This window comes from Bos javanicus, chromosome 4 (assembly GCF_032452875.1).
Source record: "Bos javanicus breed banteng chromosome 4, ARS-OSU_banteng_1.0, whole genome shotgun sequence".
Lineage (NCBI taxonomy): Eukaryota > Metazoa > Chordata > Mammalia > Artiodactyla > Bovidae > Bos > Bos javanicus.
In genome coordinates, this window is record NC_083871.1 from 10,256,820 (window position 1) to 10,284,089 (window position 27,270).

The 27,270-nt window shown below is 37.5% G+C and overlaps 1 protein-coding gene across 4 annotated transcripts in view; it reads left to right on the forward strand.

The window, feature by feature from the left end:
- Positions 1 to 27,270, forward strand: part of ANKIB1 (ankyrin repeat and IBR domain containing 1) — a 156,983-nt gene that overhangs the window by 92,395 nt on the left and 37,318 nt on the right. For all 4 annotated transcript variants that reach the window (XM_061413407.1, XM_061413408.1, XM_061413411.1 and 1 more), the window contains 4 exons: positions 3,498 to 3,615; positions 14,516 to 14,724; positions 15,930 to 16,018; positions 25,655 to 25,799. In XM_061413407.1, the coding sequence (XP_061269391.1) occupies positions 3,498 to 3,615; positions 14,516 to 14,724; positions 15,930 to 16,018; positions 25,655 to 25,799 (561 nt within the window). The remainder of the gene's footprint in view (positions 1 to 3,497; positions 3,616 to 14,515; positions 14,725 to 15,929; positions 16,019 to 25,654; positions 25,800 to 27,270) is intronic.

Sequence of the window (27,270 nt, forward strand, 5' to 3'; positions counted from 1 at the left end):
TACTCCAAAGCCAAACTTGCCTATTACTCCAGGTATCTCTTGACTTCCTACTTTTGTATTCCAGTCTCCTGTGATGAAAAGAGCATCTTTTGTTGGTGTTAGTTCTAGAATGTCTTGTAGGTCTTCATAGAACCATTCAACTTCAGCTTCTTCAGTGTTAGTGTTTGGAGCATAAACTTGGGTTACTGTGATGCCGAAAGGTTTGCCTTGGAAATGAACCAAGATCATTCTGTTGGTTTTGAGATTGCACCCAAGTACTGCATTTCAGACTCTCTTGTTGACTGTGAGGGCTACTCCATTTCTTCTAAGGGTTTCTTGCCCACAGTAGTAGATATAATGGTCATCTGAATTAAATTCACCCATTCCCATCCATTTTAATTAGTTCAGTGATTCCTGAGATGTGGATGGTCGCTCTTGCCATCTACTTGACAACAGCCAATTCACCTTGATTCATGAACCCTGACATTCCAGGTTCCAGTGTGTTATTATTCTTTATAGAATGGTACTTTACTTTCCCCACCAGACCACACCCACAGCTGAGCATGGTTTCCGCTTTGGCCCAGCCTCTTCATTCTTCCTGGAGCATTTTCCCATTCTTCCCCCATAGCATATTGGACTCCTACTGACCTGGGACTGAACTATGTATTAAAGTGCTTCACGTAACCTAGTTCAGTTGCAGAGATTCAGAGTGATCATGTTACATGTTCATGAAGGCAGTATGTCTTTTTCCTTCAAGAACTATTTTTCTTCCATTGTTACCTATTTAAGTTTTAAGCTGTGTATTTTTTAAAAAAGGAATGTATACAAGTTGCTTTACGTTATTCCTTTCTTGATATATCTAAAATCACATTTTATTTTGTTCAACATAAATTAGGTAGAATGAAGGCTACTCTAAAGAAGAACATTAAGGAATTAATACCAGGAAATATACAACTGCCACCACTGGGAATATCAAGAAATATTGTTTTTCATTACTGGGGCAGGAAAAATACCTGGAGTCCCAAATCTGAACTTAGAAGCAGTGTTACACATAGTGAATAACTTCTAGGCTAGACTGAATACTACAGATTTAATCATGAAGGGATTTGTGAGTTTTTGCATGAAAAGGTGTGTTTTAATAAATTAGCTTAAAAGCAAGCTGTACATGATGATTTGGGGGTACTTTTCAAAGGATAGTTGGGATTAAATTTCCCTTTTTAATTTCTTTTTAGTTAATCCCTAGAGAGGGATATAATAATAAATTATATTAGAAGTTTAGGTTAATTTTTTTTTCTTTTTCTAGTTAGGGTCATAGGATACCTATAATATGTAGAGATTCATGGCAGTATAGCTGAATGCATGTATCGGTGTAGTAGACTGTTAATACAGTGTGCTGTGTGGTGTATTCAGTATTAAGGCTTTACCATCATTTATAAAAAGAGTAACACTGCAGACCGATTGAGTGCATGCTCCACCAATGTTTAAAGCTCTTTAACATCCCCAGTGACTTTTCTTTAATTTTTTTGATTAAATTTTTTTCAACCAAACATGCTCTTTATAAAAAGCACAGTAAAAATTTTAAGTATTCATTTTTCTACCACTTATAAATAATGCTTGTAACACATTACCTTCCACTTTTCATCAGTGTTCAATAGTTTTTTATTTTCCTTAACATTTCTTGATATTTATAAACTTATAGGAAATATTTTGAGTGACGGCTGACTACTCTTAACGTGTAGACATCCTTTAACTCCCTTAAAGTACATTTGAGTTAGTTGTATTTTGTCACTTTTATAAGTAACTTTGCAGATGACCAGTTCTGTTCACATTGCGATTAGACCTTAGGATGAATTCCTGTAAGTAAGATTATTGAGTCAAAAGATGAATATTTTAAAGACTCATGGGATGTGATGCTTAGTTTTTAAATGATATACCAATTTCTATTTTTACCTATATAAAAAAGTATATCAGAGGATTATCTCACTGCGACCTTAGCAATATTGAGGGTGGTTGTTGGGTTTTTTGTTTTTTAGTTCCAAACGTTGACCATTTTGTTAGGTAGAGAGCTTATATACTTAAGGATGTTTGTGTTTTTGTGATGTTCGATGTTTTAAATTTACTGACTGTCACAAATTCCTTATATATTAAAAGCAACATAGTTTTTATGTTTAAATCTTGGCAATGTTTTTGCAGTCAAGTCTGTCAGTCTTTCCTGTCATAAATACACTCATTGTTTATATATGCATCCCTACCAGAAGACATTTTAGGATTAGAAAACTTGTATCAAGTGAGAGAAATATCCTTGATGAATAGAGTTCCTGTCATATGGGGTTGAGTAACAACCGATGAAATGGTTTCCATGATAATTAAAAAAAAGGAAAACAAGAAATACAGTTAATATCTAATTTTAAAATAACTGTAAGCCAACTGTAAAAGATGGAGTTTACTAACTGCATCTGTTCTGGGGTTTCCAGAACTCTCTGGAATATTTGATAAATGTCACCAAAGGACGTCCTCTGTGGTTGTAATTCTGATGAGTAGTTCAGAATTTCTAGTGCATTTTAAGTTGTTATCTTTAGTTCTGTGCTTACTGCAGTAAGCTGGTTACATCTGTTTAAAGGATTGAAGTAGATATATATATTAATATTAGTAATAAAATGCAATATTGAATAAAAATAAAGGCAAACTGCTTAATGATATTTATAATGTTATGCCTTATTATTACAATAGCTACAAATCAAGTTCATGGTAGTGATTGCCATAAACAGGATGGGGAAGATGGGGAAATTGGGGAAATGAGGAAAACATGTCACAGGTTATTTTGGCATTTATAAATTTATGAATGGTGAGACATTTGTGATTTTGTTCTTTATATGTTTTCTGTTAAAAGCAAAGGGGGGAAAAGATAAAGGATAACAGAAGAATAAAAAAACACTTGAAATGATAAAGTACCTTTATGGAGTGTTAACAAACACTTGAATAAACAGAGATAATACATTTATGAGTAAGTTGAATACTATGTCATAATCACTTTCCTCCAAATTCAGTCTTAATAAGTGTAAATGTGGCTGGTTCGGTGATTAAAGCTGTATGTAAGTGAATACATGCATATTCACATACAGTTGATTTGCAGAAAGAAAAGACTGGATAGAAATACTTTAGAACATTGATCATGACCATTGGTCAGTGGTAAATTGTAGGTTTTTATTTCTAATGCTTTTTTTTAGTATTTCTTAGATTTTTGAAACTATAAGATGATCTTGTCATCATAGTATAATTCTTTATTTTAGAGTGATGAGGTTCGTGAGACAAGGCATCTACTTTCCAGCTTAAAAAAAGACTTGTGATAAAGTAGTTTGAAGTTCGTGATAGTGGAAGATACAGTACCTTTTTAGCTTCATTGCCAAACCAGAACTAAAAGATTAAATAAATGATAACCATATATATTTATTTATAGATTTGCAGAACTTCCTAAAGGTATAATAGCCAATTTAATTTTGTTTTTCTTCTTTTTACAGCCATATGAAGGATTAAGACCTCAGGATCTTCGTAGATTGAAAGATATGCTCATTGTGGAAACAGCAGACATGCTCCAGGCTCCACTATTTACTGCTGAAGCTTTACTTCGAGCTCATGGTAATGAAAGAAATGTCCTGAGTACTTTTGAAACTTTTCACAGTTAAAAGATGGCTGTTTTGAAGCACTTTTACTTTTCTCTTGTTTTTTCAGCACGTTTTAAATATGTAATTCTTCTAAGAGCTAATTCTCCCAAGATTTTAAAATTGTCAAAATAGAGTTCTGTTTGAAAACGAAAAGTTTTTTAAGCAATAGATTTCTCTTGAGTTTCTTTTCTTTATTTTTTCCTTTGTTTCTTTTTTTAAAAATGCTGTGCAAGCAAGGCACTGTAGAAATCAAATTCCTTTAAGAAGAATCAATTAATCTTTTTTCTTTGGTTATATTTATTTCTTTGCCTTTTTTACCTACTTTCAATTTTTAGAATATAAATTTGGCACCTTAATCAAAATTTCTGTAACAAATGAAAACAATGATGTCTAAACCTTACCAACTATAGAATCTTCAACAGAATAGCAAATACTTTGCCCAGGACATTCGAGATCAAATTGAATATGAAAAGTTTTCTTATAAGCCCTTAGAGCAGATCTGAACAAGCATACATCAGATCAGATCAGTCGCTCAGTCGTGTCCGACTCTTTGAGACCTCATGAATCACAGCACGCCAGGCCTCCCTGTCCATCACCAACTCCCAGAGTTCACCCAGACTCACGTCCATCAAGTCAGTGATGCCATCCAGCCATCTCATCCTATGTCGTCCCCTTCTCCTCTTGGTCCCAATACCTCCCAGCATCAGAGTCTTTTCCAATGAGTCAACTCTTTGCATGAGGTGGCCAAAGTACTGGAGTTTCAGCTTTAGCATCATTCCTTCCAAAGAAATCCCAGGGCTGATCTCCTTCAGAATGGACCGGTTGGATCTCCTTGCAGTCCAAGGGACTCGCAAGAGTCTTCTCCAACACCACAGTTCAAAAGCATCAATTCTTCAGCGCTCAGCCTTCTTCACAGTCCAACTCTCACATCCATACATGACCACAGGAAAAACCATAGCCTTGACTAGACGAACCTTTGTTGGCAAAGTAATGTCTCTGCTTTTGAATATGCTATCTAGGTTGGTCATAACTTTCCTTCCAAGGAGTAAGCATCTTTTAATTTCATGGCTGCAGTCACCATCTGCAGTGTTTTGGAGCCCAGAAAAATAAAGTCTGACACTGTTTCCCCATCTATTTCCCATGAAGTGATGGGACCGGATGCCATGATCTTCGTTTTCTGAATGTTGAGCTTTAAGCCAACTTTTTCACTCTCCACTTTCACTTTCATCAAGAGGCTTTTCAGTTCCTCTTCACTTTCTGCCATAAGGGTGGTGTCGTCTGCATATCTGAGGTTATTGATATTTCTCCCGGCAGTCTTGATTCCAGCTTGTGCTTCTTCCAGTCCAGCGTTTCTCATGATGTGCTCTGCAGATAAGTTAAATAAGCAGGGTGACAATATACAGCCTTGACGTACTCCTTTTCCTATTTGGAACCGGTCTGTTGGTCCATGTCCAGTTCTAACTGTTGCTTCCTGACCTGCATACAGATTTCTCAAGAGGCAGGTCAGGTGGTCTGGTATTCCCATCTCTTTCAGAATTTTCCACAGTTTATTGTGATCCACATAGTTAAAGGCTTTGGCATAGTCAATAAAGCAGAAATAGATGTTTTTTTGGAACTCTCTTGCTTTTTCCATGATCCAGCGGATGTTGGCAATTTGATCTCTGGTTCCTCTGCCTTTTCTAAAACCAGCTTGAACATCAGGAAGTTCACGGTTCACATATTGCTGAAGCCTGGCTTGGAGAATTTTGAGCATTACTTTACTAGCGTGTGAGATGAGTGCAATTGTGCAGTAGTTTGAGCATTCTTTGGCATTGCCTTTCTTTGGGATTGGAATGAAAACTGACCTTTTCCAGTCCTGTGGCCACTGCTGAGTTTTCCAAATTTGCTGATATATTGAGTGCAGCACTTTCACAGCATCATCTTTCAGGATTTGAAATAGCTCAGTTGGAATTCCATCACCTCCACTAGCTTTGTTCATAGTGATGCTTTCTAAGGCCCACTTGACTTCACATTCCAGGATGTCTGGCTGTAGGTGAGTGATCACACCATCGTGATTATCTGGGTCGTGAAGATCTTTTTTGTACAGTTCCTCTGTGTATTCTTGCCATCTCTTCTTAATATCTTCTGCTTCTGTTAGGTCCATACCATTTCTGTTCTTTATTGAGCCCATCTTTGCATGAAATGTTCCCTTGGTATCTCTAATTTTCTTGAAGAGATCTCTAGTCTTTCCCATTCTGTTGTTTTCCTCTATTTCTTTGCATTGATTGCTGAAGAAGGCTTTCTTATCTCTTCTTGCTGTTCCTTGGAACTCTGCATTCAGGTGTTTATATCTTTCCTTTTCTCCTTTGCTTTTAGCTTCTCTTCTTTTTACAGCTATTTGTAAGGCATACATAGAAGAGGGAAAAGAGAGAATGAAAGTAAAACTTAACATTATGCAGATTTATGCCTTATTTTTCAGCATTTTTTAAATGTTGGTTCTCTCAACCTGGCTTTTCTTTTTATTAGATCTATATAGTTAGTGATTCGGTTTTATATTTAAGCTACAATTAATCTTTTTTCTTTGGTGATATTTATTTCTTTGCCTTTTTAAACTACTTTTAACTTTTAGATGTTTTATTCAGTCTATCTAGAGCTCCATCACAATGGCAATATGTATTTCCCTTAAAACACTGCAAACAAAGAAGGCAGTGGCACCCCACTCCAGTCCTCTTGCCTGGAAAATCCCATGGATGGAGGAGCCTGGTGGGCTGCAGTCCACTCTTAAGTCCAACTCTAAGAGTTGGACACGACTGGGCGACTTCACTTTCACTTTTCACTTTCATGCATGGGAGAAGGAAATGGCAACCCATCCAGTGTTCTTGCCTGGAGAATCCCAGGGACGATGGAGCCTGGTGGGCTGCCGTCTGTGGGGTCTCACATTGTCGGACACGACTGAAGCGACTTAACAGCAGCAACAGCAGCAGAAGTGCACCGTTGTAACTTTACTAGTTATTGTGAGATGCTGTGTAAGTTAATAAACACATCTGTAAATACATTGTTTGTAGGAAGTAAATTTCTGAGTTACAGCTCAGGAAAAGCCTACTGAATTTATGTTGTAAGCATTACTTAACACACTATAAGGGTGAAAAGACAGCAAAAATATCTTCGTACATCCTCATCCCCTCATTGTGACAAACCCTTAACTGGGAGAAACTTATTCCCCTCTCTTTCCTCCTCCTCCTCCAGTTCCCACTTACTGTCACCTTATAATATTCAGAGAGCACTTGGATTATGGATCTGAATAGAGAAATGCTTTCAGATAATCATCAGGCCACATACCCCAGTAACTAGAACTCAAAAATGGGATGGAATTGTAAAGTGCTTTTATAATACAATATTATTGTTAAAGGCAAGAGTTGACTCTCTTGTTTTATTTTGACATGGCATGTCCTCAAATAAATATCAATCAATATGAAAAAAAAAAAAGATGGCTGTTTTAATGTTTTAATATAAAACAAAATAGTTTGCTAAACAAGCCTGACTTGTTATTTGTGCAGTGGTTAGTGCAGTACTCGACATCCTTGTGTTTTGAAGTAAATATAAACTGGCTATGAATCAGAGAAGAAATAAGAAATCTCTTTTTGAAAATTGAGCAAATAAACCAACTTATAGATTGTCTAATTTTAGAAATGTATCTGATTTGAGCAGGGTTGAGAGTTGGAGTCCGTAGTCCTAGTCCTGGTTTTGACATTAATTTTTACTAAAGCCGATTAAATAAAGTCAGTTAACTAACAGTTTGTTATTATTATTTATTTTTGTCAGCTGTATTTATTTTATGTAAAAACTGTTTCTCACCATGAAAGGCACAAAGCAAAATCTACAGAGTCAACATAAGAACATACTGTTCCTTTTACAGTGGGGTTTTTTTTTGCTCATTTTAAAAATTTTTTTGAGGACATTACCAACTTTACTTAGAAAAAGTGCTCAGCTTATTATAAGTCCTCTGTGATCCTTAAGACAACCATTTTGGGAATTTCACATGTTGAGGTGGACCCTCCAATTGCACAATCGATATTTGACATTTTGGCTTATTCAAAGAGTTTTTTTCTGATTTAGAAATTACTTTTAAAAAGGGAAAGGTGAATGGTCTTTCTCATCCAATAATTTTGAGACATACCTCTTTGTTTTAACTATAAATCTTTATCATCTGTATTAAAATAGAATGTCCACTTCCAAAAATTTTTATATGATCTTTTGATTAGAAGAAAATTTTAAACTGCATATTTCATCTTCCTTTGGTCATTTCTGTGAATAATTTGGTATATTACCCTCCAGAATCACAAACTTCAATATTGCTATTTCCCAGAGTTCTGTACTTGACACTCTTTTCCACTTTATATACCAGTGGCTCTAACTTTTGGTGTAAATAAGAATTGCCTGGGAAACTAACCAGAAATTCCTAGGATGACTTCTAGAGAATCTAAGTCTTTTCTTTAGTTGAGGGAATAGGCATAAAAACATGTGTTATAAACAGCCTACCAAATAGACCCTTGTCTGAGAAACATTGTTGTGCACATTTTGAAACCAAGGGTTTCAAAAGCCACCTAGATAATAAAGAACATAGCTACACCCTGACCTTAATGTAGTATTCAGGACTTTATTTCTAAATGTCTTTTTAACCTTTTCTCCCTAACCAAAGGCTGTCCATACATGAACTCATCATTTCTCCCACTATCTTGATAAATGGCCTCCATATTCATTTAATTACCCTGACCAGACTAAGTCACACTTTCCTTCTTCCTGTCTATTACATTTGAGCACAGCCTCATGATTTCTCTTCCTAAATAGCTCCCATCCTCTCCCAGTCTCCCTAGCTCTTTCCATTCTCACTGCCCCAACTTAAATTCAGTTTGTCATTATTTTTCATCTAAATTGTAGTCCATTGTTGGCCTTCCTCTTCACCCGTGTTCATTTTTTGTATTGCATTTTAAAATTTTGAGCATTTATCTCCCCTGCTGAAAAACCCTCCACTGGCTCTCCCCAGACTTAGAACATCCCATCTCTTTAGTATATCTTCATGACTCAGGCTTGTACACCTGGGCCATCAGTCTCCACACGTATTTTTACCCACTCCTGCTTGTCTTCATTAAGCACCACTTCCAGGAAATCTTTCCAGCTTATGTATTCCCAGGGTTACTTTGAGAGCCTTCCTGTCTCTTCCCATTATATCCTGTGCATACATGTGTCATACACTTAGAATACAATATTGCAATAATCTCTGTATTTGCTTTTCCTCTACATTAACCTGGGAGCTCTTAGAGGGCAGCTTTTTATTGTTTTTTTGTTTCCACAATAACCATCCCTTAAGCCTTGAGAACATAGTTACAGAATGAATAGATAATATATTTGAAATGTTATTTGTATATTTTAAATCCATCTTTTTATTGTAAAACCCTATTTCTCCATTGTCATCTTTAAAACTTTTAAGTAATCCTTTGGGAAAAAAAAAATCTAGACCTGGTTCAAAGATGAAATTGAGGAATTCAAAATAGTTTTTAAAATCTTAGAATTTAAAGATAAAATATTTTCCTTGTAATCAGTAATAATGCTTACCAGTCATAATATAGAAACTGGGAAAGAAATACAAAATATCTTAAATTTTGTTTCTTTTGTATAAGGTTCACAGCAACCTGCCCTTTGCTTGAGCTTTCAAATAGAGTTCATGTACATATAATATAGAGCCGGCATAGAAGTAGAAGTCACTCATCTGCGAGGGGCTGTGTTGTGCCAGTTATACTAGAGTAGGCCACTGCTGAAGTGAAAGTATAGAGTCAACCACAGTAAATGTGTCTTGATCATAATAGTAGTCTAAGGTGTTTTATTTAGGTTGGGAATGGGGCAGTGGCTCCGCTCCACACAGTTATCCCGACTGACTGAGACTCTGCCATCCTAACAGTGGCTTCTGAGGTTGCCCTGGGGATTCTCTCCATTCTAGCCAACCAGTCAGAAAGGAAAAAGCATGCAGATAAAGATGTGGGAGGTTTTTTTGAGTCTGTCCCAGAAGTGACATAAATCACCCCTGCACCTATTCCATTGAGCAGACTTTAGTCACATGGTCACACTTAACTGTAAGCAGCAATTCTTCTCTGTAAGCATACCCATTTCTGCCACAGTTGTCTGCATTGGGCTAAGTTATATAATGTATCATAATTTTAACTTATAATGTTGTATCCTGTAAAAATCTAAGGCTAACTTAACCAGTAACTTTATTGTAATTAAAACAAAGATTTTCTTCTCTAGTGTTGATACATTATGTCATCAAGTATTTTTAAGTGATAAACTCCATGTTCTTTCTATTGATATTTGCTTAACTTACTTCTTTTACATAATAGGCTCAACTCTAATAAGGTGATATCTAATTGAATTTGAAATGGCAACCCACTCCAGTGTTCTTGCCTGGAGAATCCCAGGGACAGGGGAGCCTGGTGGGCTGCCGTCTATGGGGTCGCACAGAGTCGGACACGACTGAAGCGACTTAGCAGCAGCAGCAGCAGCAGTTGACTTTTGTGTATTCTGTGATAACTTTTTTGATAACTTAAGAGTTCTGTTAATTTATTGCATTCCCCTGTTAGAGCATAAAATAGAGGCTAATGCAGACTTTCAAATGAACATTTCTTCTACATTCTTCTAGGTAATATCAGTGACATCTGATAATCAAATAAGATTTTCAGAGGTAAATGATGTTAGTGAATAAAATAGACAGTGCACAGAACTACAGTTTGCACTAATTGCTGTCAAAACCCAGATGGGCTCTGTTTCAGAGCTATTAAACTGAACTATTTGGTAGATTTATAGATTGTATCCTTGGTAACATTCATTCAGCTTTCCACAAGAAAATAAATTTAAGCATTATTTTAGGTACTGTCAAATTTAGTCCCAAAGTAATGAGGTAGAAGACAGAAGACAGAAATGTTTGGCTATATTTACCGAGAAGTAATTAAATTTTAAGAATGACTCTGTTAAAAATACAAAGGTCATTTTCTGAGCATTTCCTCAGTAATATTAACATGTATTAATAGTTGAAAGCTACCTAACGAGTAAATAAGTAAAATTTACTTGTGTGTTTGCTCAGTCACTCAGTCGTATCCAACTCTTTGTGACCCTGTGGACTCTAGCCCGCCAGGCTCCTCTGTCCATGGAATTTTCCAGCCAAGAATACTGGAGCTGTTTGCCATTTCTGTTTTTTAAAATATTAGGCCAAGTCTAGTTTGACTGTCCTTAGAGTAAATGTATATTGAAGTATTTTTTTTTTAATTTTATTTTTAAACTTTACATAATTGCATTAGTTTTGCCAAATATCAAAATGAATCCGCCACAAGTATACATGTGTTCCCCATCCTGAACCCTCCTCCCTCCTCCCTCCCCATACCATCCCTCTGGGTCGTCCCAGTGCACTAGCCCCAAGCATCCAGTATCGTGTATCGAACCTGGACTGGCAACTCGTTTCTTACATGATATTTTACATGTTTCAATGTCACTCTCCCAAATCTTCCCACCCTCTCCCTCTCCCACAGAGTCCATAAGACTGTTCTACACATCAGTGTCTCTTTTGCTGTCTCGTACACCGGGTTATTGTTACCATCTTTCTAAATTCCATATATATGCGTTAGTAGTATTTTTTTAAAGCTCCTTTGGAGACTCATCACTTCTAAGGTAATTGAACTTGAATAGTCCACATCTTCTCCTCTCACTCTACTCTCTTCCTAGGAAATGACATCTTCTCCCAAGTCTTCTGTAGATATTTCTCCCTCTGAACTAGAGTTCTTCTCTGAACTCTATACACTTATATTTAACTGCCTATTTGAAAGTACCTCTAGAACATCTCATCATGTCTAAAATTAAAATCACGCTGTTAAACCTGTACCTGAGTCTCTGGTATTTCCTATTTACGTGGAAGGCAGCACCAACCAACAAACGTGGTAGACCTGGGACAAAAACTTTGATATTTCCTCTCCTTCAGGTACTATATCCCAATGTCACCAAATTTTCAGTCTGACCTCCCAAATCTGAACTTCTCCCTTTCTCTTCGTCTCTACTGTAGCCAGCCACGGCCTTAGCTGCATAATCTCTTACTTGTACTTCCCAGTAGCCTTTGCTAGTCTGCCTTTCCCTTCACTCTCGTCCTATCCGGTTTCTCTCTCCATACTATAGTCAGAAAGATCTGTTCAAATCTAACTGTGACAACCTTTTCTTCCTACCCATATGCCAGATTTTTCACTGGCTTCCTGTCACTCGTAAACTGATGATAGGAGTGTTATTTAGAAGTTCTATATGGACTGCATGCGTACTAAGTCGCTTCAGTCATGTCCAACTCTTTGTGACCCTAAGGACTGTAGCCCTCCAGGCTCCTCTGTCTATGGGATTCTCCAGGCAAGAATATTGGAGTGGGTTTCCATGCCCTCCTCCAGGGGATCTTCCCAACCCAGGGATCGAACCCGTGTCTCTTGCAGCTCCTGCATTGCAGGCGGATTCTCTACCACTGAGCATCAGGGAAGCCCCCTGTATGGCCTGGTCCCAGCCTGTTTCTTCAGCCTTGCTCAAAGGGTCCTTCTGGTCTCCTTCTGGTCTTCTGGTCTCTGGAGACCTTTTACCTAGTTGGCTCTCACTCATCCCTCAGATGTTCACGCCAGGCCATTTCCCCAGTCACCTTCTCTGACCTCCCTAAATGGGAGCCTCTACCTCTTCTTAATGCTGCTTCTGACAGTGATGATATTTTTTTTAATGTGTTGATTTTATTTAATGACTTTCTCTTTACTAGACTTTACATTCCATGAAAGAAGGAATTATGCCTGTTTTTCCCTCCCATTGTATCCCTACAGCTTGACATAGTGTATGGCACATAAAAGACACTCAACAAATGTTTGCTAAATGAGCGATATGACAGAATCCAAGACTAGAATTTAATTTGTTTGTGTGTATATAAATTATAGCAGTTCTTTTCTCCCTTTATTTAAAAGTGTTTTAATGGAGACTTGAAAAATAATCATACTGTTCTAAGAAAGTTTGAACTTGTTAATTACAAGTATACCTTGTTTTATTTCACTTCACTTTGTTGTGCTTTGTAGATGTTGCATTTTTTACAACTTGAAGATTTGTGGCAACCTTACCTTGTCAGATGATGGTTAGTGTTTTTTAGCAATAAAGTATTTTAATTAAGGTACTGTAGTCTTGTTAAGTGTGCAATAGCATTATAGTAAAAAAAAAAAAATAGCCAATGTAGTGTAAACATAATCTTTACATGTACTGGGAGACAAAAAAATTTGTGTGACTTGATTTCTTATACTGTTTGTTTTATTTCAGTGGTCTGGAACAAAACTTGCGGTAAGTCCAAGGTATGCCTGTGGTGACCTATCAAAAACCTCAGGTCCATTTAGCAACATTTCCCAGAATACACTCGTATGCAGAGCTTTTCAGTTGCTGGATTTTTCTTCTTTGTAATCTGACTCCTATTTCCAATCTTATCTTCCATCTCCCCAAACCAAAGTATCAGATCAGATCAGATCAGATCATTCGCTCAGTCATGTCCGACTTTTTGCGACCCCATGGATCGCAGCACGCCAGGCCTCCCTGTCCATCACCAACTCCCAGAGTTCACCCAGACTCACGTCCATCGAGTCGGTGCTGGCATCCAGCCATCTCATCCTCTGTCGTCCCCTTCTCCTCTTGCCCCCACTCCCTCCCAGCATCAGAGTCTTTTCCAGTGAGTCAACTCTAACTTTACAGAGCTGTTCACATCTCTCCATTGTACTCCTGTGCCTTTGCACCTGTGGAAACACACTCTGTCTTCATTGCATACCTGAATCCTAATTATCCTGTTAAACCGCCGAATATATTGACTTAATATGGTTGAAAAAAGTCTTCCATATAGAGTTTCCACAGATATTTGTATTTGGTTTGTAAAATGATATAGAATGGGCCTATGGTAAATAATTGACTCTGTGTTACTTCTGACCTGTGCTTTATTGGGCTGCACTGGAAAGAACACAGACTTTGGATTCACAGAAATTTGTTTCATATACCTCATATCTTTTTGAGCCTGGCCAAGTCACATAATTTCCCCAAGTCTTGGTTTCCTCACCTCAATAGTGACTGGAAAGTTTGCTGGGAGGAATGGGTGAAATAATATGTGTTAAACACCTAGCAAAATCATTGGATATATCAGTTTATTGTTTTTAAAGGTTTAGGTTTTTGTGAGTCTGTATAATAACATAGGTGACTTGGCTGTTTTTAAAGTATTCATAGTGAAAGATAACCTTTTTTAGTTAAGCCAGATTCAGGCTCACTTAATATATAATTTACATCAAATTCCCTAAAACTTTATAATCATAATCCCTTAAGAAGTTCTTTCTGCTTTCAAGATGTTTATCAAATGAATTTGTAGGAGTTGTTGGCATTTTGACATGTTTATTATGAACTATGTAAAATTTTACAACTTGACAGCACTAAGGCCAATTGTGAGGTTATATGTTATTCTTGAAGGAATAAAATGGCTTAATCAAACCTTTACCAATAAAATTTAGTAAATTCCAATGATATGTGAGCCACCACTTTTAATTATGAGTAGAAATGCCTGAGATTTTTGGCCATCTTGTTAAATATTGACATGGTGCTAAGCCATGGTAAATTATAAAAGTTTCAATTCTGTTTAAAAATATGAATGGATATAACATACCTAAGTATGTCATTTGTAATTACAACATTGCTAACAAATAACTTTTCTTCCTAGAGGACCTATAGCCGTGTAATTTAGTCTCTCTTTTGTTATTATGAAGCTCTTAAAACAGCACCGTGTTTTCTCTGTTATTTGAGAGATATCCATTCCATTTGTCTTAAAGACTGGGACAGGGAGAAATTACTTGAAGCTTGGATGTCCAACCCAGAGAACTGCTGCCAGCGATCAGGTGTTCAGATGCCAACACCACCGCCAAGCGGGTATAACGCCTGGGACACACTGCCTTCTCCAAGAACGCCAAGGACGACCCGCTCTTCCGTCACCTCTCCAGATGAATTAAGTTTATCGCCGGGGGATTTGGATACCAGTTTGGTATGGTTTAGTACTCAGTGTACTTCTCATAGTTTTAATTTTAACGTTGTTTCATGGAGCCTCTAGTTGTATTCTTCTTGTAATTGAATCCTGTACCCTGCTTAAAGGGCTTGATTATTTCATGCTTTGGTTAAATATTTATTATCAGAGACTATTTTTGTGATCTCTGAGTTATAGATTGAAAAACAAGTGGGCTTTCTTTTCTCTTTTAAAACAGGAAACATTAAAGGTTTTGGCAAAACTGTTTATGATATTTTCACTGAAAAGCTCCAGTTACTTACAGTTTCGAATAAGCCATATTGAAATATTAAAAATTGAGTTTGTGTTAAGCACCTAAAACCAAAAATATGAGACCCTTTTTATATTTTTCAGAATACATTTATAATATGTTGATAACTGTGTTTCAGTGAAGCTTCTGGAGTTATTTATCCAGATACATTTCCATACTAAATATTTGCTTTTTATTGAGACACAGTACTGCCGTTGTGTGTATTTTTGTCAAACCATTGATGCACTCATATAGGCAGTTTTTATGTTTCTTGAATAATTCAGCTGCTCAAAATACATGATAAATGTACTCCATTTATCATGGAGTACGTGATGAATGTACTCCAGATTTTATCTGGACCTTCTTGGAAAACAGCATCCTACTTCTGTAGTTCACATCTGTAACATTTTAAAGTTTGATTCTCCTAGTTATGTGTAGAAGATACAAAGCTTTGTAGCATGGTTCCCTGGGTAGAAATCCTTAAATTGCTACTCTGAATATGTTGAGTTACTGTATTGAAAAAATAAAGTTACTTTTTATTTTTGTAGATTTTCTGGGCTGAGTATAGGGTGAAGGACACCATATTGAAGTGGTTATTTCACAAGGAGCAATTTGATCTTGACCTGAATAGATTGTAATGATTTGTTTCTTATGTTCCCTTTCAAAACAAATAGTTGCTGAGTAATTTAGCACATAAGTTTAGAGTTTAAGAATTTAACTTTTGCATTAAAACATTTCCGTCCCACAGTAATTTATAATGAGGTAAGCGTGATATTTGTTATTTAGTCAAAGATAGGCACAGTAATTTTAACTTCCCTTATAATTTTGAAACACTTTATATAATTACCGGCATTTTTTGCCATGAACTAATGAACAAAGGAATGTTCTCCGTCAAGAGTATGACTTTGTTGAAATCATTTTTCTTCTTCATTTTCAGTGTGATATTTGTATGTGCAGTATTTCAGTATTTGAAGACCCAGTGGACATGCCCTGTGGACATGACTTCTGTAGAGGATGCTGGGAGTCGTGAGTATATGTGCAACTTCATATTTCTTACTGCAGGATAGCACTCTGATTTGGCAGTAAAACTGCTTGCTTTCAATATTTAATGATATGGATTATTTATATTGGTTTCAGAATTACACTGAAATGTTTTATATTTTGCTGCTAAAGAAGAATTTTGTTTTTATTTTGCTATCTTCCCATCTATTTTATAAAATTGTTTAATTTAGTAATTAAGGTTATTTAGCTTAATGTGAGGTACTGTGGGGAAGAAAGCAGATATAACAATACAGATATTTAAAATTCCTTTCTAATCAATTCAAAGTTCTATGTCTCTTCTAGGTATGATTGGTCTGTATTACAAATTGAAATTTTATTTTCCTTCTCATGTTTGTCTCTGTCCTCCTTCCCAGTACCTTACCAATTTATGTTTTTTCACCATCCACTAATTTTACTCTAATGTACTTTTCAAGAGAGGTTTATAAACAGAATGAAGATCAGTGTGATGAGCAATATGATATCAGGTTATCCCTGGAGACACATAATCTATTGATTGATGACCTAAGCAAGGCATGTCATTAGTATTTAAGACAAAAGTTTTAAAACTATTCTTTCAAGCTATATAAAAGTTTTTAAAACTGGGTACCAAGTGTAGGGAGTTGGGAAGCACCATGTGAGGTGAGACAAGGACCTGAAGACGTTTCCTGGTTTTCTTTTATTAGTAACTGTGTTGTAGTATAATTAACATACAGTAAGCCACATATTCAAATTAAATAATTCAAAAAGCTCTGACTCCATATACCATACAATGTCATGAAACAATCAAGTTAATGAATATACTCATTACCCCCCAGTGTTTCCTCATTTCCCCTGAAATCCATCCCACCCGTCTCTTCCTACCTCTATCTTACACTTGCACCACCACCACCCCGCTCCACTTCCCGTCTGTGGGCAAACACTGATCTTCTTTCTGTCTTTCTGGGAGAAGGAAACGGCAGCCCACTCCAGCATTCTTGCCTGGAGAATCTCATGGTCTGTGGTCCCTGGGATCGCAAAAGTCGGACACGACTGAGCGCACAGCACAGCACCTTTTCTCTTATCTGTTTTCCAAATTGGGGTATAAGGCAAGATTTTATTTGGAGGGGGAATAAAAGAACCTTTTGAAAAGGGTTTTAAAAAATCAGAATAAATAAAATTATCTGATTCTTTTTAAAACATAGATTCTACTCTGAGTCTAATTAGATAGGATCAGATGGGTGCAGTTGATACAGATAAATTAATTGGCAAGGGTCAGAGCTCATAACACAAAGCAAACTTTGACCTAGTTCTGAGCACAGAAAATCCTCCATAGGTTTAGTACTTTATTTAGCTTAAAATTGTCAACTGAATTGCATTAGGAAGTATTATTTGGATTCTACCAAGTTTGATATTGTTGACCTTCATTTCTATATAAAATTGAGTCCCCCTAAGAGATTTACTTGAGTTTTTTTTTTAATTTTTTTGACCTTCCTCACCACACTCCTATCACAGGAACCATCTCCCATACTCATGACAGACTAGCCATGAGGAATTAGTGATAAGATTTAAATTTGAAAGACTGATTGTTGTTTTCCATGGTCCCGTATCAGCCCACCTAGTGTTCTCCTCACTCCTACCAGATGTTCTTGTCCAGTCAGGTATCTGCAGTATCAGTAAAACACATTCCAGATTGAGTGATTCATCTGTGAATGAAACATTTTAAATTAATTGCAATCCTTTCATCAGCACATAGAAAAGAAACTCCCCAGTCTAAGAAGCAAGGAAGAATGTTTAAAGGCCCTTAGATAGTCTTGTGTGTGTTACTTGGGAAAGTTTCCTGGAAGAGATCATAGAACCAGGTCTTGAAGTGTGAGTTAAAATTAGCTAGAGGCAAAGAAGTAGGACAGACAACCTCTGTGCTAAAGAATCAGCATTCTCAAAGACATGAAACGGTGTGATGTGTTTTGGAAGCCTTACGTAGTTTAGTTTTAAGTGGATATCCAAGTGACCCCATAGGGTGGGGGTAAAGGTGAAGCACCTGGCCCATAGGAGGTTTTCCTCAATAAATGCTAATTTCCTCCCCCCATTAATGGTGGAATTTCCAAGAATAAGGAGATGAGGGAGAGGTTAAGAGTGGATTGGGTGGTGGGTGGAATGGCAGTACTCCAACTAAGACCGAGCTTAGAGAACTATGGGATGCTTAGGAGGAAGAGTGTTGGCCAAGGCATATGACAATTATAGTGTGGGTTGTGCGCTGGCATGCTTAGCTGGAAATAGGGTTTAGATGTATAGGCTTCAGTCAAGAGTCAGAGATGTCATAGAGATTGCTGTTCATCATAGAAGTGGATCTTACTGAGCTTTTCCTGCTTAGAGTTTTTTGAGCATTTTGGATACATAGATGAATGTTTTTCATCATATTTGGGAAGTTTTCAGTCATTATAGCTTCAAATACTCTTTCTCACGCCTTCTTCTCCTTCTGCGTCTCCATTATGCATATGTTAGTACGTTTGGTATTGCTGCCCAGATCTCTGATGATCTATTCTCTTTATTTATCTAAACTATTGCGTCAGGTCATGGTTGCATCACGCGGGCTTTCTCCCTGTGGCACGCAGGCTCTCCAGTTGCGTCGCACAGACTCCAGGGTGCACGGGCATGGTTGCCTCACAGCATGTGGGATCTCAGTTTCTCTGACCAGGGGCTGAACCCGTGTCCCCTCCATCGCAAGGTGGATTCTTAACTGCTGGACCACCAGGGAAGTCCCTGTTCTTTTTTTAAAAAATTCTTTTTTTCCCTCAAACTGGGTAATTTCAGTTGAACTTTTTTGAAATTTGCTGATTCTTCTTTCTCCTCAGATCTGCTGTTAAATCCCTGTAGTGAATTTTACATTTCAGTTATTTTACTTTTAACTTCAGAATTTGTTTTTATATATGTTCTTTTTTCTTTAATATTCCCTATTTAGTGAGGCATTGTTCTTATAATTTTCTTTAGTTTTATAGGTATTGTTTCCTCCATTTATGTGACTTTTTAAGAAATATGTAACTTAAAATCTTTGTCTGATAAGTGCAGTACCTATGTTTCCTTAGGAACAGTTTTTACCAACTACTGTTTTTCTTGTGTATGGGACATATTTTCCTTTTTCTGTAGAAATTTTTGTTGAAGCCTGGATCTTTTATGTAATAAAATATGACAACTGTGGTGCTTGATTTGATTTGAAGAATATTTTCATTTTCTGCTGGACAAATCAATACTTGGGCCCTTCACTGGAATTTTAGCATTTCAAGTACGGAGTGTCTTGCTCACCATTGTATCCTCAGTAGTGCAGTTTAGTACACAATATGTGGCTCAGATGGTAAAGCATCTTCCTGCAATGCAGGAGACCCGGGTTCAATCCCCGGGTTAGGGAAATCCCCTGGAGAAGGAAATGGCAACCCACTCCAGTACTCTTGCCTGGAAAATCCCATGGTTGGAGGAGCCTGATAGGTAACAGTCCATGGGGTTGCAAAGAGTCAGACACGACTGAGCAACTTCACTTTCACTTTCACTTTAGATAGTTTGAAAACGTCTTATCTTATTCTTCTCTACCCCCTATCTCATCAGTCCATACATATGCTTTGAAGCATCTATGCCAAGGGCTTCAATGAAAGAAAAATTAGTATTTTTCTGTCCAACCTAGAATATCCTTCCTGCTATTTATTAGTTGTTGATTTAAGTAAGCAGTAACCTCCCTTTGCTTCAATTTCCTAATCTATAAAATGGTAACTGTCATATTACTTTATAGGACTGTTTCCAGTTAATTGTTAAATGGCTAAGTACATGTAAAATGCTTAGAACAGTGCCTGGCACATAGTAACCACTCGGTAATGTTAGTTATTAGAATCTTACTAAGCTCAGTAATTAACAGTGGAGTGGGAGCTTAGGATATAATGTATGAAGCTGACCTACAAGATAAAAATATAAGTCAAGTTTGATCCAGATTTTCCTCTTTTACTAACATTTAACAACACTGTGTTATACTTCTAAATTTAGTGAGAAATTGTATGTTGCTGAAAATTGATAGCCTGGCTCACAGAGAAATTATCTTTTCTTCAGTAAGGTCTTCTGGGTTCTGTCATTTAATTCTCCAGAAATAGTTAAACCTGCTCTGATGTATTTCAGTTCAGTTCAGTTCAGTTGCTCAGTCATGTCCGACTCTTTGTGATCCCATAGACTGAGGCATGCCAGGCCTCCCTGTCATCACCAACTCCCGGAGTTTACTCGGAATCATGTTCATTGAGTTGGTGATGCCATCCAGCCATCTCATCCTCTGTCATCCCCTACTCCTCCTACCTCAAATCTTTCCCAGAATCAGGATCTTTTCACATGAGTCAACTCTTTGCATGAGGTGGCCAAAGTATTGGAGTTTCAGCTTTAGCATCATTCCTTCCAAAGAACACCCAGGAGTGATCTCCCTTAGAATGCACTGGTTGGATCTCCTTGTAGTCCATGAGACTCTCAAGAGTCTTCTCCAACACCACAGTTCAAAAGCATCAATTATTTTGTGCTCAGCTTTCTTTATAGTCCAACTTTCACATCCATACATGATCACTGGAAAAACCATAGCCTTGACTAGATGGACCTTTGTTGGCAAAGTAATGTCTCTGCTTTTTAATATGCTGTCTAGGTTGATCATAACTTTCCTTCTAAAGAGTGTCTTTTAATTTCATGGTTGCAGTCACCATCTGCAGTGATTTTGGAGCCCAAGAAAATAAAGTCAGCCACTGTTTCCACTATTTCCCCATCTATTTGCCATGAAGTGATGGGACCGGATGCCATGATCTTCATTTTCTGAATATTGAGCTTTCAGCCAACTTTTTCACTTTTCTCTTTCCCTTTCATCAAGAGGCTCTTTAGTTCTTCTTTACCTTCTGCAATAAGGGTGGTGTCATCTGCGTATCTGAGGTTACTGATATTTCTCTAGGCAATCTTGATTCCAGCTTGTGCTTCCTCCAGCCCAGTTTCTCATGATGTGCTCTGCAGATAAGTTAAATAAGCAGGGTGACAATATACAGCCTTGACGTACTTCTTTCCCAATTTAGAGCCAGTCTGTTGTTCCATGTCCAGTTCTAACTGTTGCTTCCTGACCTGCATACAGATTCATCAAGAGACAGGTCAGATGGAATGGTATTCCCAACTCTTGAAGAATTTTCCACAGTTTATTGTGATCCACACAGTCAAAGGCTTTGGCATAGTCAATAAAGCAGAAATACATGTTTTTCTGGAACTCTCTTGCTTTTTTGATGATCCAGCGGATGTTGGCAATTTGATCTCTGGTTCCTCTGCCTTTTCTAAAACCAGCTTGAACATCTGGAAGTTCACGGTTCACGTATTGCTGAAGCCTGGCTTGGAGAATTTTGAGCATTACTTTACTAGCGTGTGAGATGAGTGCAATTGTGCGGTAGTTTGAGCATTCTTTGACATTGCCTTTCTTTGGGATTGGAACGAAAGGTGACCTTTTCCAGTCCTGTGGCCACTGCTGAGTTTTCCAAATTTGCTGGCATATTGAGTGCAATATTTTCACAGCATCATCTTTCAGGATTTGAAATAGCTCAACTGGAATTCCATCACCTCCACTAGCTTTGTTCATAGTGATGCTTTCTAAGGCCCACTTGACTTCATATTCCAGGATGTCTGGCTCTAGGTGAGTGATCACACCATCATGATTATCTGGGTCATGAAGATCTTTTTTGTGCAGTTCTCCTGTGTATTCTTGCCACCTCTTCTTAATATCTTCTGCTTCTGTTGGGTCCATACCATTTTTGTCCTTTATTGAGCCCATCTTTGCATGAAATGTTCCCTTGGTATCTCTGATTTTCTTGAAAAGATCTCTAGTCTTTCCCATTCTATTGTTTTCCTCTATTTCTTTGCACTGATCGCTGAAGAAGGCTTTCTTATCTCTTCTTGCTATTCTTTGGAACTCTGCATTCAGATGTTTATATCTTTCCTTTTCTCCTTTGCTTTTCGCTTCTCTTCTTTTCACAGCCATTTATAAAGCCTCCTCAGACAGCCATTTTGCTTTTTTGCATTTCTTTTCCATGGGGATGGGTTTTGATCCCTGTCCCCTGTACAATTGCATGAACCTCCGTCCATAGTTCATCAGGCCCTCTGTCTATCAGATCTAGTCCCTTAAATATATTTCTCACTTCCACTGTATAATCGTAAGGGATTTGATTTAGGTCATACCTGAATGGTCTAGTGGTTTTCCCTACTTTCTTGATTTAAGTCTGAATTTGGCAATAAGGAGTTCATGATCTGAGCCATAGTCAGCAACCGGTCTTGTTTTTGCTGACTATATAGAGCTTCTCCATCTTTGGCTCCAAAGAATCTGATTTCAGTGTTGGCCATCTGGTGATGTCCATGTGTAGAGTCTTCTTTTGTGTTATTGGAAGAGGGTGTTTGCTATGACCAGTGCGTTCTCTTGGCAGAACTCTATTAGCCTTTGCCCTGCTTCATTCTGTACTCCAAGGCCAAATTTGCGTGTTACTCCAGGTGTTTCTTGACTTCTTACTTTTGCATTCCAGTCCCCTATAATGAAAAGGACTTCTTTTTTGGGTGTGAGTTCTAGAAGGTCTTATAGGTCTTCATAGAACTGTTCAATTTTAGCTTCTCAGTGTTACTGGTCGGGGCATAGACTTGGATTACAGTGATATTGAATGGTTTGCCTTGGAAACGAACAGAGATCATTCTGTCGTTTTTGAGACTGCATCCAAGTACTGCATTTTGGACTCTTTTGTTGACTATGATGGCTACTCCATTTCTTCTAAGGGATTCCTGCCCACAGTAGTAGATATAATGGTCATCTGAGTTAAATTCACCCATTCCAGTCCATCTTATTTCACTGATTCATAGAATGTCGACGTTCGCTCTTGCCATCTCCTGTTTGACCACTTCCAATTTTCCTTGATTCATGGACCTAACATTCCAGGTTCCTGTGCAATATTGCTCTTTATAGCATCGGACCTTGCTTCTATCACCAGTCACATCCACAACTGGGTGTTGTTTTTGCTTTAGCTTCATCCCTTCATCTTTCTGGACTTGTTTCTCCACTGATGTCCAGTAGCATATTGGGCACCTACCGACCTGGGGAGTTCATCTTTCAGTGTCCTGTCTTTTTACCTTTTCATACTGTTCATGGGGTTCTAAAGGCAAGAATACTGCAGTGGTTTGCCATTCCCTTCTCCAGTGGACCACATTCTGTCAGACCCTCCACCATGACCCGCCCGTCTTGGATGGCCCCACAGGCATGGCCTAGTTTCATTAAGTTAGACAAGGCTGCGGTCTGTTTGATCAGATTGGGTAGTTGTCTGTGATTGTGGTTTCAGTCTGTCTGCCCCCTGATCCCCTCTCTCAGCACCTACCATCTTACTTGGGTTTCTGTTACCTTGGACTTGGGGTATCTCTTCACGGCTGCTCCAGCAAAGCACAGCCGCTGCTCCTTACCTTGGACATGGGGTATCTCCTCACGGCCGCCGCTACTGACCTTGGCTCTGGGGTAGCTCCTCTCAGCCGTTCACCACTCCAGCGCCGCACTGGTGTATTTAGAATACATAAAATTTTAAAACATCATCATATATTAACTATATCTATGTGCATTGTGCACTGTGACAGGGGACTATTAAGATAAATTATATCTGATGTCACAGGGAACCTGTTCAGAGCTAAAAGGAAGTGATTCCTGCTTTGTTGAAAAAGCAAGTTTGTAGTTAGCAGTTCTCAAAATTTTAGTCTCAGCATGCCTTACACTATTAAAAATTGTTGAGGACATTTTTCACATAACTAAAACAAATGATTCTAAAAATTGTATGGAAATACAAAAGACCCTTAACAGCCAAAGCAATCTTGAGAAAGAAGAATGAGGTTAAATTTGTCACACTCCCTGATTTTAAACGTTACTCCAAAGATCCGTATAGTCAAAGGTATGGTTTTTCCAGCAGTCATTTATGGATGTGAGAGTTGGACCATAAAGAAAGCTGAGCACCAAAGAATTGATGCCTTTGAACTGTGGTGTTGGAGAAAACTCTTGACAGTCCCTTGGACTACAAGGAGATCAAACCAGTCAACCCTAAAGAAAATGAACCCTGAATATTCATTGAAAAGACTGATGCTGAAGCTGAAGCTCCAGTAATTTGGCCACCTCATGCGTAGAGCTGACTCATTGGAAAAGACCGTGATACTGGGAAATATAGTTTGCAAGATGAGAGGGGGCGACCGAGGATGAGATGGTTTGATGGCATCACCGACTCGATGGACATGCGTTTGAGCAAGCTCCAGGAGATGGGGAAGGACTGGGAAACCTAGCGTGCAGCAGTCCTTGGGTCGCAGAGAGTCAGGCATGACCGAGCAACTGAAGAACAGCAACAGAGCTGCAGTTACCTAAACAGTATGGTCCTGGCACAAAAATACATAGCTATATGGAACAGAATAAAAGAGCCCTGAAATGAGCTCACACTTACATGGGCAATTAATCTACAACAAATGAGGAAAGAATATATGATGGAGAAGAGACAATATTAATATTTTCAGTAAATGGTGCTGGGCACACTAGACAGTCACGTATGAAAAAATCAAACTGGACTGCTTTCATATACCATGCATAAAAATATATTCAGAATGGATTAAAGGACTGAAATGTAAGACCTGAAACCACAAACTTCTAGAACAAAACGTAGACTGTAAGGTCTTTGACATCAGTCTTAGTCATTTTTTAATTTTTTAATATATATATCCTCAGGAAAGGGAAATTCACAGTTCAAAAGTTTGTTTCTTCTTTTTCCATGGGAAATATTCTTAATAATCAAACCATCAGTAAAATTTTTTAATTCTTTATTCTGTGCCCGGCACCATGTAGATATTTCACATACATTATATCATATAATCTGAAAACAACTCTGGGAAGTGCGTGTTGTTATCTCCACTTTATAGATAGTAAAATTGAGGCACAGTACACTTAAATGATAATTGCTTAAGATCATACAACTTGTTAGTGGCAGGCCTGGAATTCTCTAATTCCAAATCTTGCTCTTGACCACTTAATTGACCTTGGGTTAGATTCCTGTCACTTTCTACGATGCCTTTTCCCTACTACCTCAACCAGTGTGCCTAGAGTAGGACATGAAACACATTTTAATGTTTATCTAAATATAAATAGAAAACCTTTTCTTCTAAAAGTTACACTATATTCCAGTGCCGTCTCAAAAATCTCTTTGAGTTTTGTGTGGCTTAAATCTATACCATTGCTGTCTTTTTTTTAAGGCATAGAATATTGAGAATCGAATATGACCTTTCTAAGTCACTTATTTCTAAATTTTTACTCTTAAATATATTGTTTCAAGTTTTTAAAGAGGACAAAGCAAACAAATGTAAAAAAATGTATAAAACATAGACGTGCATAAATAAATAGTCATATAGTGAATGGCTGGGCAGATAATAAATGCTCAGTGTTTGTGAATTATTTGAGCTAATATATTACAGTTGATATTGCACACTTTGTTTATTGATGTGTTTTAATTATACTCTAACAGAAAATTCAGCATCAGGAAACATTCTTAGAATGTGCAAGTAAATTATATCCTTGCCTTTCTTTCTATCAATTGACAATTGTATTAGGTTTTTGAATCTGAAAATTCAAGAAGGTGAAGCTCACAACATTTTCTGCCCTGCATATGATTGCTTCCAACTTGTGCCTGTGGATATAATAGAAAGTGTAGTTTCTAAGGAGATGGACAAACGATACCTACAGTTTGATATTAAGGTATGTTGCCAGTTATCTGTGTAATCTCCACAATTTAAATTTTATTAAACCTATATTAAAATTTTTAATTTTTGTTCTATTTTTGAACGCAAAGTAATGGACTCTGGCTTTTGTCTCTCAGAGTAAAGGAGTAGTGGCCTAAATTAAAGTTTTCAGCTAAAGTGTTGTTTTATAATCATGACAGAAGTAAAAGGGAGAAGTGGCAATAGTAGTTTACCGGAAAAGAAAGCTTTTGTGCAGGACTGTTTGTTGGTTTGGGTGTTGAACTTTTGTAACTAATTGGTCAAAAAAACACTCATACTAAATAGTAGCTATTTTAAATTTTCTAAATGATGTATTTTTACTCCTCAGTATAAATATTTAGAAATAAAGATTATCAACCTGGAAATTTATGGATTTTTTTATATTTCAAGTAATCATTTCATATAATAAAGTATAATGTTTATTTCATCTTGTTTTTCCCTTCTTTATTTTCACTCAGGAGTTACTCATTACTATATGCAAATCTTTTTTGTGGGATTTAACAGGCATGTTCAGATTTTTTTATAGTCTGAACCTTAATATGCTGCTGCTAAGTCGCTTCAGTCGTGTCCGACTCTATGCGACCCCATAGACGGCAGCCCACCAGGCTCCCCCGTCCCTGGGATTCTCCAGGCAAGAACACTGGAGTGGGGTGCCATTTTCTTCTCCAATGCAGGAAAGTGAAAAGTGAAAGTGAAGTCGCTCAGTCGTGTCCGACTCTTAGCGACCCCATGGACTTCAGCCCACCAGGCTCCTCCGTCCATGGGATTTTCCAGGCAAGAGTGCTGGAGTGGGGTGCCGTTGCATTCTCCGAACCCTAATATATTGACTTTTAAAAAAGAAGTCCTGCTGTTTCTTTAACATAGAAAGTATCATAAAATTGGTGGTTTTTTTTACATTTTTCATTATTGTGATAAAATACACATAAACTTTACCAGTTTAAACAGATTTAAGTGACCAATTTGTTGTTATTAAGTACTTTTACATTATTGTGCAACCATCATTACCCTTCACGGTTAGAATTTTTTTCGTCATCCCAAACATTGTGTTTCCATGAACACAAATGCCCCATTTCCCCTTCCCATAGCCACCAGAAAGCACTGTTCTATTTTCTGTCTCTGTGTGTTTCTAGGCATCTTATGTAAGTGGTGGCAGTAGTGGTTTAGTCTCTAAGTCATGTCTGACTCTTGCAACCCCATGGACTGGAGCCTGCCAGGCTCCACTGTCCATGGGATTTCTCAGGCAAGCATACTGGAATGTGTTGCCATTTCCTGCTCCAGGGGATCTTCCCGACCCATGGAAGCCTGGTGGAATCATATAAGTAGAATCATACAGCATTTGTCCTTATAAACCATATTATATCCATATAATATTATATTATTTCATGTAAGTGGAATCATACAGTATTTATCCTTATGTGCCTGGTTTATTACACTTAGCTTAATGTCTT